General features: G+C 53.2%; 2 protein-coding genes across 2 annotated transcripts; one reads left to right on the forward strand and one right to left on the reverse strand.

Annotated features, from left to right (window-relative positions):
• Positions 1-4,568: 4,568 nt before the first annotated feature.
• Positions 4,569-6,535, forward strand: LOC123143549 (pollen allergen KBG 31-like). The gene has a single exon (XM_044562496.1). It carries the CDS (start codon positions 4,633-4,635, stop codon positions 6,256-6,258), a length of 1,626 nt encoding a protein of 541 aa, XP_044418431.1. The 5' UTR covers positions 4,569-4,632; the 3' UTR covers positions 6,259-6,535.
• A 3,110-nt stretch (positions 6,536-9,645) lies between these two features.
• On the reverse strand, positions 9,646-10,841 carry LOC123143550 (pollen allergen Phl p 5.0101-like). Its single transcript, XM_044562497.1, has one exon. The coding sequence runs from the start codon at positions 10,788-10,790 to the stop codon at positions 9,930-9,932; it is 861 nt and encodes a 286-aa protein (XP_044418432.1). The 5' UTR covers positions 10,791-10,841; the 3' UTR covers positions 9,646-9,929.
• Between the last annotated feature and the right edge of the window lie 4,880 nt (positions 10,842-15,721).

Genomic DNA, 15,721 nt, shown 5'->3' on the forward strand with positions numbered 1-15,721 from the left:
GCCAACTAAGTTAGAGTCGGCCAAGAGGAACTCGGCAACAGAACAGAGAAAAGAAAAAGAGACAAGGAGAACATACCGTAGGCGGCGGATTGGCTCGACTATATGGCTCCTTGCCGAACTGCCACTCTTCGGTGAGTTTGCAGTTCGCGAGGTAGCTCACCATATAGGCGACCTCCGCGTGTGGCATGTCCTTGGTGCACATCCGGCTCGGATCGAGCTGGCCGCTCATCTGACTGATCAGATGAGGGCGGCTCTGGAGCGGGAGTACTCGGCGCGTGACGAAGGCGGCCAGCAGGTCGGGCCCCGTCAAGCCCTCCGACTGGGTCATCACTCGCACTCGGGCGACGGCTGCGGACCCAGCCGGCGTCAGAGTCATGGCCCGGAAGGACCACTGGGGCCGCCTGCCCGCCGGTGGGCCGGCTACGTAAGCCGGCAGGTTGATGTAGTCGCCCCGTGGGGCGATGTTCCGCACGTAGAAGTACGACTTTTGCCACTTCTTCACCGACTGGATCAGCGTGATGACGGGGAAGGGGTTGTCGGCGACCGACCTCCACAACGCGATGAAGGCGCCAGTCTGAGCCGGCACGCCCTGCATACCCGTGCCCAGCTTGGACTGGAAGAATTCCCCCCAGAGCTCGAGGGTAGGAAGGACGCCGAGGTAGCCTTTGCACAGGGTGACGAAGGCAGACATCAGCACCACCGCGTTTGGGGTGAGGTGGTGCGGCTGGAGCTGGTAGAAATCGAGCCAGGAGCGGAAGAAGGCGCTCGCGGGCAGGCCGATGCCACGCAAGAAATGCGAGCGGAAGACCACCCGCTCGCCCTCCCGCGGCTCTGGCGTAATTACCTTCGCCGGTGCGAGACGGACCTCCACCTTGTCCGCGCCGGGCAGCCGCCGCGTCTGGCGGAGGAACTCGATGTGATCTCCGTGGACATTGGAGCCGTCCCAATCCCCGCCATATTGCTCCGTGGCGGGAGGCATGGTGAAAACAAGCGCGGCGGTGGAGGAACGAGTAGTGGAAGAGCGCGGCGGCGAGGCGCTGTCGCAAGAAACGGCAAGAAGAAGAAGATGGTGGAAGGAGGAGGAGCGTGCGAGAGCCTGCTGCTCTCCCCCTCCCCCTACTTATAGCTTCGCCAGGCGAAGCCGGGGAGGCGGGACGTGGGGTGAGACGTGGGATTAACTGGACCCGCTCCCCCACGCCTCGCGATTATTACGCCCTAAAGGCGTGCCGAAACTGCCGCAAGGAGACGTGCGGGTGGTTTCGGGCTGCAGAGAATCCGCGCCTGGGCCCGGGCGTGGACATGGCGGGCCCCCGCCCTGCGGCGACGTCCCGTCGCGCGCGTGGGCTGGCAGGCTTTCTGGCTGAGAGAGGCCACGTGGTTCGCAGAAGGCAAGTGGCCGGCCCGCGGCCCGGTACACGCACTAGCGAGCTCCCGCCCTCCGACTCCGGAGTTTTCGACCAAGGCGGCGCGCCTAACCAAAGCCGGCTCCCAGCTGCCAACTTGTCAAGATAGGAAGCTGATCGAGCTTCTCGACTCCTACCCAACCTCGGAGCCCAATCAGCTTCGGGGACTACTGTCGGAGTAAATAGCCACGGGTAGCCTAACCGACTGCCCCTGGCTCTTCAGAAAATTATTAGGCCATTTGGGCCTCCAAGCATTTCAAGCACTGGGCCGCCTTCCCTAGCCGGCTACCTCTGAAGCCGACTCTCGGAAGGCGACCCGGCCTCAGCAACCTCCCCCCCAGGACAACTACGGGGTGGCCGACTCCAAGAAGCCGGCCAAGAAGAGCGCCGACTCCAAGAAGCCGGCCAAGACCGCAACCACCAAAACTACGCCCACATAACGGTGACGAGACGGGGTGTGGCTACAGTGAGGCCCACTACCCCCAAAGCCCGAGGCAGGCATGGCCAGAGGACGCCGTACGGGACAGCCATCTCCCGTCCGGCTCGGCACTGTAGCCACGCCGGCCTCAACGTCACCCACGACAGACGCCAGTACGGCCCGCGGGCGGCGGGCCCCTTTGGCCAGAGAGAGGCGCAAAGGTGGCCCGGCCTCCCCCAGTCGGCCAGGGGTGTAGCCGGTCCCCAGAAGCCGGCTACCCCCTTTCTCGAAGCAGGAGCCACATTAAGGAGACAAGACGAGGTAAGGCTACAGTGAGAGCCCTCGAGGCGGCACACTGTAGCCATGCTTACCTCGACGAAGCCCTCGTCATCAGAGGCGAGGCTACAGTGAGCAGCCGCCGACAAGACCCTAGGCGGTGGGGCCGGCCTATCGACCAAGAGGCCGGCAGCCGGCGGGACCCACCAGTCGGCGGGCCCCAACGGCCGGCAGAGAAGCTGGCGAGCGTAGACACTGACGGCTGGGACCAATGCCCAGCCGGATTACAATTGTACCCCCAGGGGGTAGGCCTATATAAACCCCCCGGGGCACCCATGCAAAGGGTTGGCTTCTAAGCACAGCACACACACACACCATAGAGAGAGAGAAGCAAGAGCTAGCCTTGTTCTTCTTCTCCCTTGAACAAAACAGCTCTAGGAGCGATTGTAGCTACTTTACCTGATCTAGTTATCATGCGGAGACCCCGCAGAGCAGGACTAGGGGTGTTATCTCCTCGGAGAGCCCCGAACCTGGGTAAGATCCGCCGGCGTGCATGTCTTCGCCTTATCCCGTTTCCAGGCACCGACGACGTCTTATTGGCACCCACAATGATAAGCCACCCGTTGGCATATGTCGCATCAACCACCCGACATTTGGCGCCCACCGTGGGGCAGGTGCACCGCCGTCCGGAGACCTGTTCCGGACGGGAACCCTCTTCCTCCCCCGCGAGCGCAGCCAGCCTGCTGCGCCCGATGGCGTTTGCCTCGACGCGCTGCAAGGCGTCGACGACGCCTGCGCAGCGAGCTGCCTCGCTGATCTTTTCGGCGAGACTCGCATCTCCGACGAGCCTGCGTCCGACGCATGCACGGACTACCCCGAGAGCCGCCTCGTCAGCCTCCTCGACCAACTTCACGTCTCCAGCGAGCCTGCTAAGGATGTGGAGTCGGTCGGCTCCACCGACCCGATGCTCGTCGACTCCGACACGGCATCGCTCGACGCCTACCACACCGACGTGGTGGTCTTCGACGATCCTCTCCCTCGAGCTGACAGTGGCAGCAGCGCTGTCACCGAAGTGTTGGTCATCAGCCACGTCGCCAACTCGGGCGAGAACGCCCACAACACCCTGCAAGCGGCAATGCACGACCTCTCCGTCCCCATCCCGGCCGACGCGGACGCCGAGACCCTGGAGGCACGCCGCCTCGCCCTCATCGCGGAAGGCCAGAAGATAGCCTCCATGAGACGCCTCACCGAGGCCCACCAGCGCGAAGTCGACCGCGCCGCCTTCAGTACGCCGCCGCCTGGCGGCCCGAGCTGGGCCGGCTTCGTCCAGAAGCGCGGCGCGGCTATCGCTGGCATGCGGGGGGCAGATCGCCCCATCTACGCCACCCCGCTCGAGAATCTGCGAGCCGCTCAGGCGGCCGCAGAAGAGCTCAATGGGCTGGGAGCCGACGAGCTCCCTTACATGACGAGACGAATCCAGCAGCTGATCGACGCGGCTGCGGAACGGCACGAAGCCGGCGCCCGAGCTGATAGTCAACCCCCGCGCCGGGAGCATGCCGCGACTTCCCGCTCGCCGACTGCGAGCGGTGCCCGCCAGAAGAAGGACAATAAAACATGTAATTGCATGTGATTCAATGTACATGCAATTGTGTGCGATCGATGTATGTGTAAACAAGTGACAATATTTTTTTAAATAATAATAGCAATTGAAAAAAAAATTAAAAAAAATGGGAACAAACCAAATCGAACAGCCCTATTAATCGCTCCTGTCCCACGCAACACGAGCACTAACAGAAAATTCAGCCTAGAAGAAAGCCCAAATAACAGACAAAGGAAAAGCCACACACCCCTCACGGCCAGCCCATGGGGCATCTCTGTCCAACACAAAAAATAGAAGAGAAGGCAAGAAAAGAAAAAGAAACAAGGCAATGGGCCGGGAGCACAACTAAAACAGGCCGATACATCACATGGAAACAGCGATCCTGAATCTCAAACAGAAAACTATCGAAGGTCAAAGTACATCGACTGAGTTACTCAAAAAAAAGTACATCGACTGAGACTTCCTTAAAACTCACTCGACTGAGTTTTAGCCATCCCCTTTTGTTATTCGTGTAAGCTTGCCAATCGATAAGAAAGTAACCGTGTTCACCCTAAAAAAAGGTAATTGGAACTAACAAAGTCTTAATTAATCCTATATATAGTGTTAGTCTAAATCAAGAAAGTAATTGGACGAAGATGGTGGCGACGAGCGAGCGAGCGGAAGCTGTGATGCATCGCCTCATGCAAGTACCATCAGCCGGTCCTCGATCGCGGCCTGCGCGCGAAGCTCTCGTGCTCATGGCCTCTCGGCCACCCACCTGGCCACCTCTCGTGGTCGATCATGGTCGCCGCTCGCGCGCGAAGCTCTCTCGTTGCCCGGGCGGTCTCTATGCCGTATAAAAAGCTAGCGATCATGGACATCAGACCACCCAGAGCTACCGATCGATCCTCTTCCTCCCTCCACGGACATCTGCTCCATCCAGCAGCTAGCTTGCAATGGCACCTCAGCGGCAGCAGCAGCAGCACAAGGCCGCCGTGGTCGCACTCTTCCTGCTGTCCGCCCTCGTGGCTGCGCCCGCCGTTGCTGCTTCCAGGCCCGAATCCGGCGGCTACGCACCCGCCACGCCCTCCGAGGCCGCGACGCCGGCCGAGCCCGCCGCCAGCACGCCCTCCAAGAAGGCGGCAGGCTACACTGACTCTACGCCGGCCGAGTCCCCAGCTAGCACGCCCGCCGAGGCGGCGACGCCCGCCAAGAAGGCGGGAGGCTACACTGACTCTACGCCGGCCGACTCCTCAGCCAGCACGCCCGCTGAGGGGGGGACGCCGACCGAGGCCGCCGCCAGCGCGCCCGCCGAGGCGGGGACGCCGATGGAGGCCGCCGCCAGCGCGCCCGCCGAGGCGGGGACGCCGACCGAGGCCGCCGCCAGCACACCCGCTGAGGGGGGAACGCCTGACAAGGCCGCGGCGGGCTACACTGACACTACGCCGGCCGAGCAGCCCGCCGCCGATGGCACTAAGGTCAAGGTGCCGCCCGGGGAGGGGAAGGCGACTACGCCCGAGCAGAAGTTCATCGAGAAGGTGAACCAAGCGTTCAAGAAGGCTCTAGACGCGGCCAACGCGGCGGCGCCCGACGACAAGTTTTCGGTGTTCGACGCCGCCTTCAACAGGGAGATCAAGCAGTGCCTCGCCGGCATGAGTGCCAAATTCATCTCCATGATCGACCGCGCCTTCAAGATAGCGTACAACTCCGCCGTCGCCGCCACCAACGCGCAGGAAAAGTTCTCCTGCTTGGTGCTCACCCTCACAGAGGCCCTCCGCTTCATTGCCGCCACCCTGGACGCCCACGCCATCAAGCCAGCCATCGAGGAGGTGGTTGCCGGAGGCATGAAGGCCGCGGACGGCGCGACACGGGTCATCAAGAAGCTCGACACGGTCATCAAGGCAGCCTCCGCTGCTGCCAAAGAAGCTCCGAAAGCCGACAGGATCCCCGTGTTCCAAGCCGCCCTCAACAAGGCCATCAAGGAGCAGATGGGCCCCGGCTACGACGGGAGCAAGACGACCTCCGATCTCGACGCGGCGTTCAAAAAGGCCGTCGAATCCGCCGCCACCTCCAAGCCGGAGGCTAAGGACACCGACGTGGCGGACGCCTTGGCGAAGTCCATCACCACCATTGCCAATGCCACCAAGGATGGCGCCGAAACTGCTGCCGCGCCCGCCACAGAAGCCGGTACCAAGACTGCAGCTGCCGACGCCGGCTACAAGGCCGCCGACAAATCCGCTGCCGAGCCCGCTGCCGCGCCAGCTGCCGAAGCCGCCGACAAATCCGCTGCCGAGCCCGCTGCCGCGCCAGCTGCCGAAGCCGCAACCGCGCCCGCTGCTGAAGCCGCTACCAAGCCCACGGCTGATGAATCCGGTTACAAGGCCAAGGCCAAGGCCAAGGCCGAAGCCGCTCCCAAGCCCGCAGCAGAATCCGCTACCAAGTCCGCTGCCAAGCTCGCAGCCGATGCCCCTGCCGAGCCCGCTGCGGAAGCGGCTACCAAGCCCGCAGATGGCAAATCCGGCTACAAGGCCGCCGCCGATGCCGCGACCAAACCTGCTGCCGCAGGCGGCTACAATCTGTGAGCTGCTGGCGCTAGCTAGCTTTTCCCTTTCCCTTCGTCCATGCATTTAGCCGCGCGATCGACACAGTGCCATTGCTTTAATAATTCGTTTTTGTAATTTTTGTCTAGCATTTATGTGATGGTGCATTGCATGGATGGATAACATGCAATCCCCATGATAAGTCAGGTTAAGTCCCTGTCAGCCGTGATAAATCTTCAGTTATGCTAATTTATAGTGGACTGGCTTTTTTTCGGCCGCATTCAAAAGAGTTTTGTCACTAGCTTATGTCTTTGGTCTATTTCAGTCCCAATTGTTCCCTAATTAGTACCCCTTCGTCCCATAATGTAAGACATTTTTTGACACTACGTCTTAACTAGTGTCAAAAAACGTCTTACATTATGGGACGGAGGGAGTAGTTTCTAATCTTGGCTCAAATGGTTTAACTGAAAAGCTCCATTGTTGCATTGGGAATGAACCATGTTCTAGTTATATGGAACAAAAAATTTCCTCGGGTCAGTTAATAACGTAACAATCTTGCCTAGTACAAATGAGTGAGAAGCCTCATGGGATTCTTCTCGGGTCCGATATCAGCAACACCAGCCAACCGTGTCACAAGGGCATGAGTGCCATGATTTCATATCTGAACCTATTATACTTTCATGAATATAAGTGAGTTTTGGATCCTAGCTTGGAAGTTGTATGCACCTACTATGTGTTATGATCCGCAGACCCCAAAGTGACAACAATTGGGAGTCACTATCCGGTGATGACTGTAGTATGAGGTGTTCATGTATTCGTTGAGTGTTAATGCTTTGTTCCGGTTCTCTATTAAAAGAATGCCTTAATATCCCCTAGATTTCTTATGGACCCCGCTGCCACGGGAGGGTAGGATAAAAGATGTTATGCAAGTTCTTATTATAAGCACGTATGACTACATACTAAATACATGCTTACATTGAATTGATGAATTAGAGCTATTGTGTATTGCTCTAGGTTATGACTGCTATATGATGAATATCATCCAACACAAACATACATCATTGTTCCAATGCCTACGCTTTTCTCATATTGATCTTTGCTGAGTTACTGTTTTTGCTGCTGCTGTTACAGTCACTACAAAACTACTACTGTTACTGTCTCTGTTACTGTTGCCACTACCAAAACCATCAAACTACTGTGCTAGTAAATACTTTGTTGCAGAGATATTATTTTTCAGGTATGGTGAATTCACAACTCAACTACTAAGGCTCATAAACATTCCTTGACTCCCCTTGTATTGAATCAATTAATTGGGTGAAATACTAGCCTCGAAGACTGTCGTGATCCCCTATACTTGTGGGTTATCAATTATTTCGTCTATTAGGAGGTGGGGATGGGAGAAAAGCATCCCCATGGTGATATTTATTGAACTAATTTATTCCCCATAGGGTACAATGGAGATGGGGACGATATCCTATTCCCCAGTCCGAATACCCATCTGGGACCTGGTTTTTAACTGTGACACTGCGGTCAACCTTAAAATACTCACAAACAAACTTGCGAATACGAAAAATGCCCTGAAGAAAACCTTAAACTATCTCACATCCTCACTTCAGCTGCCACCTTGACCAAGAAGTCAGTACGTCCTAGATCGACATTAGTAGGGCAAGGACAACACCATGTATATATGTTAATTATAGGGTGTCATATTACGTATATGAGTATTTGTTTATGGGGATGGGTACCCTAATGCCCCGTTTCCCAGTGGGGCATGGGTATGGAGAAATTTCATCCCCAATCATGTAAACGGGGATGGGAATGGGATAAAGGGGAATAGATGGGGATGGGGATATTCTAGATATCCCCATATGGGATTGTCCCCATTGCCATCCCTAGCTCATGCAGCCTCGATGCTGAATGCGAGTTCTAGGGACCGCTCATAATATAGGGCTCTTTATGCGCGACATCTAGGTACTGATGTCAGAGGACTCACAGGAGATTTCAATTACGCATTTTAGGCGTACTAAAAAAAAGTTATTCATAGCCTCGTCGCCTACGGGCGTAGTACACTCCGTACTGCCATTTGGTTTGGTATGGGCACAGATGAAGTTGTAAACTTGTGTACGGCTGAAAAGCCGCCTTGAGTAATGAAATCTTCCTATTTCCTACAAATAATAATAATTAATGTGGTGTTGTTTTACTTGTAGAGATTGCATTTTTAGACGTTTGCACTATCTTATCTGAATATGGCAATCCCTGCCTACCAAACAAGTTTTCATATGGAGGGGATTGTGCCCAAGGGGTTTGGGATTTCAAGGGGTTTTGATGGGATTGGGTGGAAGGAAGGGATTCACCAAATCCTCTGAAATCCCCCTCACCAAACCTCCCCAATCCACTTCTACCAAACAAATGGAGCAACTAACTGATGAGTGCTCCTTCGGGAGCCCCCCCCCCCCCCAAGTGTCACTTGGGGTGGGCTAGGAGCACGCCACTTGGCACGCTCTCGGCCGCCGCCACATGTCGTGCTCTGGGCGCTCCCTTCGATTTTTTCCCCACATGCGTTTTCGGCTTTTTAGATGAGTTTTTTCGGGGGCTTTTCCGTTTTCATTGGTCTTTCTTAGCTTAGGACAAAAGAATCGGAAAAAAACATGAAAACATGCATATTCTTTTTCTGCTTCCACTAGAGGTACGGATTTGCTTCCGCGCCGTGCCTCTCAAAAAAAAATAGGTTTTCTTTTTTTCCAGCAAGAGGCACAGATTTGCTTGCGTGAGAGGCACAGTCGTGCCTCTTTCGTAAAGGAAAAAAATGCTCCGTTTTTGTTTTTTCGTAAAAAAAAAGTCCGTCCAAACCTGTCAACATGGGATCTAGTTTTGAAGTTCAAGATTTAAACGTATGGTTTAAAAGATTGCAGTGCGTCATTTGTCGCAACATGATAAGGTGGAAATGACCTTTACAAAAAATGCTACTTAATTAGTGATTTCGCCAAACAAAGCCTGGGAGAAAGCCCGAAGTTACCATGCCAATATTTTGGCGAAGGTTTTCGGCACCGTTGACTCGGCCGCATGCCGGCGAGAATACACGGGGTGGGTGAATCAAACAACCTCAGAAAAAAGGTAGTACCGGCCCATAAGTACTGGTATTTTCAGTCTGGTATCTATTTTACAACCGTCAGATTATGGTCGATGGACTGTCCCTAAAATTTCCAACCACTGTGAAGCTTCTATATATGGGAAATACAGTTAGAGAACAATCACACCATTTGTGTGTGTGTGTGTGCGTGTGTGTGTGTGTGTGTGTGTGCGTGTGTGTGTGTGTGTGTGTGTGTGTTGGGTGTGATTATTGCGGTAGATAGAAATGTAGGCGTCAGAATAATAAAGAAACACGGTAGAAAGGGCTTAGTATGCCCTGCGATTGCAATGTGATACTACTGATAGTAAAATGCAATCTTGGTTTCCAAGAGTTAATCAAGGAAAACTCATCCAACAATAGATAGTACAATATGCCGATTTGATGATCCCGCTTGTCATGGGGATTACCAATTCATAAAAAAAGATTACAAATATTTTGTTATTATTACAGGCACATGCACAAACGGTCGATCGCGGCTGCATGAAACGAAAGCATCACGAAAATCCCTGGCCGCCAAGGCCACGCACGTACATATATACAAAGCATAGTATGCGTGCGTGATGGATGTGTGTTGTTGGCGAGCTCAGGCTTTGTAGCCACCGGCAGCGGCGCCGGCGCCAGCGGCAGCGGGCTTGGCATCCTTCTCGGCTTCAACCATGGCATTGATGGCCTTGCTCAGGGCGGCCTGAAAGACGGCGTACTTTACCTCGGGCGCGGAGGCGACGGTGGCGGCGTAGGCCTGCTTGACGGCAGACTCAAGGGCGGGGACGAACGTGTAGTTGTCGTATGCGCCGCCCGTGGTCTCCTTGATGGCCTTGTTGAAGGTGGACTCGAAGACGGTGAACTTGTCGTTGACCGGGGCAGCGTCGGCGGCGGTGGCGGCGCTCCTGTAGGCGGCGTCGATCTGGTCGATGGTCTTGAGCTGGGGGGCGGGGATCCCCTTGACCTCCTCGGCGGCGGGCTTGACGGAGTGGATCTCGAAGGCGCCGGAGATGACGCGGAGCGACTCGGTGAGACTGGCGACGTAGGTGTCGTACTTGGTCTCGGGGGTGGCGCCCTGGGCTTTGTCGTAGGCGAGCTTGTAGGAGGCTTCGAGGCTCTTGGAGAGTGAGGCCATGGAGGCTGACTGGGCGGCCATCTGGCCGGAGGCGGCGGCCTTGAGGACATCTGCGAATGCCTTGTTAGAAGCCGCGCTGAAGGTGGCCTCGAACGTCTTGTACTTGTCGGCCGGAGGGACGGCGGCTGCGGCCGCCACGGCCGCCTTGAAGCCGTTGTTGATATCCTCCATCAGCTTCTGCTCCGGAGTCGTCGCCTTGGGCTGGGTCCCTGGGGCGGCGGGGGTGGCCGGGGCGCCGGGGGCGTAGGCGGCGTAGGAGACGGCCGGCCCCGCCACGAGGGCGACGGAGAGGAAGAGCGCCACCGTGTACTGCTGCACCGCCGCCATTGCGCTGCGTTGGTTGGCTTGTAAGCTGGCCGGAGGAGAGGAGAGATTGTCGTGCGTTGTGAGGATGAAGGAGGTGGCTTTATATATATACACATGCTGGCTGCACCACGTACGTACGGTGAGAGGCCGGGAGAGCTTCACGCGCCCAAATTAGCTAGCAATCGCTCCTCCGCTCAGTCTTCCCGGCTTCCGCTCCCCTCCTCTCTCTTTTCTTGCCCATGACTCTTTCCCTGCTCTTTTCTTTTTTTAGCCAAATTTTAATTTTAAAGGCGTGCAGATTTTTTTTTTGCAACTTGATCTTTATTCTATATAAATGAGGCGTGCAGATAGATATTTTCACACGCGGCCTATGCCCGTCAGTATGTACTATGTATGTATGTATGTACTACCTCCGTCGAAAATAAGATATAAAATATATGCTATAAATAGTATGTTGTTGCATTTGTATTTGAAAGAGCTTTTCGAAGGTATAATTTTTGTGGCATATAGTTTACATTTTATTAGTTAAATTTATTGGTCAAACTTTAGCCCAAAATGAAAGGGGGCCTAATAAACCCGAATGAAGGTAATATGTACGTATGTATGTACTAGCAAAGTATCCGTGCGTTACAAAGGATTAAAAAAACACAAACAAAGCACTAGTTTGGCATCGACCACACCACATTGGCATGTGTTGAAATCATGAAAGAGACATTGTTTTCAGACGATATGACATAGCATCTAATCAACAATGAAGCAATTTTGTACTGTATGACAACTGAAAGAAGAAAAGGATGGTGGATCTTTTTTGTGTGTGCTGAACGGCGTATGTTCAATAAAACACCTGCAGGTGTATCTGAAAAATATACATACACACCTTCATCCTCATAGCAATGACGGGCGTATTCCTGAAAGCAAAAAAAAAAAAAAAGGATACGCAGAAGGCTGTTGATGTTTGAGGTGATTAATCCTCCTAGATGCATTGTCAAGATTTGCTAAGAAGAACACAATCGAGCAATTTGCATGACCTGACTCCGCAGTACGCACTGTCGATTGCTAGCCGTGGCGTGCCATCTCACTGACCCGTGTGCGTGCTCAAGTCATAATAAAACAAATGGGCATAATTATGCCGTTATCTTGTTGAAGGCTTTGTCTTCTTGCTGACATGCTGGTCTTTAGTGGTTGCATCAGCTTTAATAAAATTGGATGTGTGCATCACAATGATGGAAAGACCGGAAGTTTCAACCTCCTCCTCGAGGAAAGGGAGAAAAACAAAATATGTTGCAGCAGCATAGAAGTCAAAGAAGACGGAAGAAATAGGTTAGGATACATGAAAACATTGCGGAAGTAGATCAAATCGGCATTTGTAGGTAGGTCGGGTAATGTTAGATAAAACCAGCGGGCTCGACTCGTGTCAGCATAGAGGAAGAAGAACTGAGCAAGCAGATGAAACAATGGCCAAGTAGCCGGAGAATTTGTGCAAACGTCTCAAATGCTGCATCGGTTTCTAGGGGAAATGTATAGTTGATCATAACTGTTGCCTTTGTTCCTGAATACAAAACTGTCGGCGTCCTGAGAACGGGGGTCACCAGACTTGCCTGCCTCTGACCCACGGTGTGGCTCCACCAGCGGCCCAGTATGGCCCATCTTCGCCAGCAAACACTCAAGACCCTCGCGAGGGGCCATGCCTCGCGAGGAGGAGGACGCAAGACCTCCTCGGGGGCGGTCTCACTAGGCTGGCTCGCAAGGGGCGGAGAGATCAAGGCAAGGGGCACCTCGCGAGGTTCCTGTGACGCAAGCAATGACGACCAAGGCCAGGCAGGCGCCAGCGCGCGCAGTGTCCTCGTTTTCTCTTTGGTGCTAAATGTTGGAGATCGTTGCAGAAATTAAAAAATTTCTACGCATCACCAGGAACAATCTATGGAGTTTTCTAGCAACGAGAGGGAAAAGAATGCATCTACATACCCTTGTAGATCGCGAGCAGAAGCGTTCAAGTGAACGGGGTTGATGGAGTCGTACTCGTCGTGATCCAAATCACCGATGACCGAGCGCCGAACGGATGGCACCTCCGCGTTCAACACACGTACGGTTGGGGAAGACGTCTCCTCCTTCTTGATCCAGCAAGGGGAGGGAGAGGTTGATGGAGATCCAGCAGCACGACGGCGTGGTGGTGGAAGCAGCGGGGATCTCGGCAGGGCTTCGCCAAGCTCAGCGAGAGGGAGAGGTGTCACGGGAGGGAGAGGGAGGCGCCAGGGGCTTGGGGTGCTGCTCCCATGCGCCTCCCCACTATATATAGGGGTGGAGGGGGCTGGTTTCTTGCCCTCCAAGTCCATTGGGGCATTGGCAAAGGTGGGGGAAAGAAATCCCATCATTTCCCTTCCCCACCGATTGTTATCCCTTTTTTTAGGGATCTTGATCTTATCCCTTCGGGATATGATCTTATTCCTTCTAAGGTGGGATCTTGGTGCGCTTTGACCAGGGGTGTGGGGCCTTGCCCCCACTACCCACGTTCATGTGGGTCCCACTTCGGAACCTTCTAGAACCTTTCCGGTACAATACCGAAAAATCCCGAACATTTTCCGGTGGCCAAAATAGGACTTCTCATATATAAATCTTTACCTCCGGACCATTCCGGAACTCCTCGTGACGTCCGGGATCTCACCCGGGACTCCGAACAACTTTCGGTTAACCGCATACTAATATCTCTACAACTCTAGCGTCACCGAACCTTAAGTGTGTAGACCCTACGGTTCGGGAGACATGCAGACATGACCGAGACGACTCTCCGGTCAATAACCAATAGCGGGATCTGGATACCCATGTTGGCTCCCACATGTTCCACGATGATCTCGTCGGATGAACCACAATGTCAAGAATTCAATCAATCCCGTATACAATTCCCTTTGTCAATCGGTACGTTACTTGCCCGAGATTCGATCGTCGGTATCCCAATACCTTGTTCAATCTCGTTACCGGCAAGTCACTTTACTCGTACCGTAATGCATGATCTCGTGACCAAACACTTGGTCACATTGAGCTCATTATGATGATGCATTACCGAGTGGGCCCAGAGATACCTCTCCGTCATACGGAGTGATAAATCCCAGTCTCGATTCGTGCCAACCCAACAGACAATTTCGGAGATACCCGTAGTGCACCTTTATAGCCACCCAGTTACGTTGTGACGTTTGGCACACCCAAAGCACTCCTATGGTATCCGGGAGTTGCACAATCTCATGGTCTAAGGAAATGATACTTGACATCTGGAAAAGCTCAATTTCAACGCGTTCCTAGAGAAAACCAAGCTGAAAGATGATGGCAGCAACTATACGGACTGGGTCCGGAACCTGAGGATCATCCTCATAGTAGCCAAGAAAGATTATGTCTTAGAAGCACCGCTAGGTGATGCACCAATCCCAGAAAACCAAGACGTTATGAACGCTTGGCAGCAGCGTGCTGATGATTACTCCCTCGTTCAATGCGGCATGCTTTACAGCTTAGAACCGGGTCTTCAAAAGCGTTTTGAGAAACATGGAGCATATGAGATGTTCGAGGAGCTGAAATTAGTTTTCCAAGCTCATGCCCCGGTCGAGAGATATGATGTCTCCGACAAGTTCTTCAGCTGTAAAATGGAGGAGAATAGTTCTGTTAGTGAGCACATACTCAGAATGTCTGGGTTACACAACCGCTTATCCTAGCTGGGAGTTAATCTCCCGGATGACGCGGTCATTGACAGAATCCTCCAGTCGCTTCCACCAAGCTACAAGAGCTTTGTGATGAACTACAATATGCAGGGGATGGAAAAGACCATTCCTGAGGTGTATTCAATGCTGAAATCAGCAGAAGGGGAGATCAGAAAAGAACATCAAGTGTTGATGGTGAATAAAACCACTAAGTTCAAGAAGGGCAAGGGTAAGAAGAACTTCAAGAAGGACGGCAAGGGAGTTGCCGCGCCCGGTAAGCCAGTTGCCGGGAAGAAGTCGAAGAATGGACCCAAGCCCGAGACTGAGTGCTTTTATTGCAAGGGAAGTGGTCACCGGAAGCGGAACTGCCCCAAATACTTAGCGGACAAGAAGAAGGCCGGCAACACCAAAGGTATATGTGATATACATGTAATTGATGTGTACCTTACCAGTACTCGTAGTAGCTCCTGGGTATTTGATACCGGTGCGGTTGCTCATATTTGTAACTCAAAACAGGAACTACAGAATAAACGGAGACTGGCGAAGGACGAGGTGACGATGCGCGTCGGGAATGGTTCCAAGGTCGATGTGATCGCCGTCGGCACGCTACCTCTGCATCTACCCACGGGATTAGTTTTAAACCTCAATAATTGTTATTTAGTGCCAGCTTTGAGCATGAACATTGTATCTGGATCTCGGTTAATTCGAGATGGCTACTCATTTAAATCCGAGAATAATGGTTGTTCTATTTATTTGAGAGACATGTTTTATGGTCATGCCCCGCTGGTCAATGGTTTATTTTTGATGAATCTCGAACGTGATGTTACACATGTTCATAGTGTGAATACCAAAAGATGTAAAGTTGATAACGATAGTCCCACATATTTGTGGCACTGCCGCCTTGGTCACATTGGTGTCAAGCGCATGAAGAAGCTCCATGCAGATGGACTTTTGGAGTCTCTTGATTACGAATCATTTGACACGTGCGAACCATGCCTCATGGGTAAGATGACCAAGACTCCGATCTCCGGAACAATGGAGCGAGCAACCAACTTATTGGAAATCATACATACCGATGTGTGTGGTCCAATGAGTGTTGAGGCTCGCGGAGGATATCGTTATGTTCTCACTCTCACTGATGATTTAAGTAGATATGGGTATGTCTACCTAATGAAACACAAGTCTGAAACCTTTGAAAAGTTCAAGGAATTTCAGAGTGAAGTTGAGAATCAACGTGACAGGAAAATAAAATTCTTACGATCAGATCGT

The sequence above is a fragment of the Triticum aestivum genome, chromosome 6D (assembly GCF_018294505.1).
Source record: "Triticum aestivum cultivar Chinese Spring chromosome 6D, IWGSC CS RefSeq v2.1, whole genome shotgun sequence".
Lineage (NCBI taxonomy): Eukaryota > Viridiplantae > Streptophyta > Magnoliopsida > Poales > Poaceae > Triticum > Triticum aestivum.

Bases quoted from the DNA above. Each gene is read 5' to 3' on its own strand.
- LOC123143549 (XM_044562496.1), top strand. From the start codon at position 4,633: ATGGCACCTCAGCGGCAGCAGCAGCAGCACAAGGCCGCCGTGGTCGCA.
- LOC123143550 (XM_044562497.1), bottom strand. From the start codon at position 10,790: ATGGCGGCGGTGCAGCAGTACACGGTGGCGCTCTTCCTCTCCGTCGCC.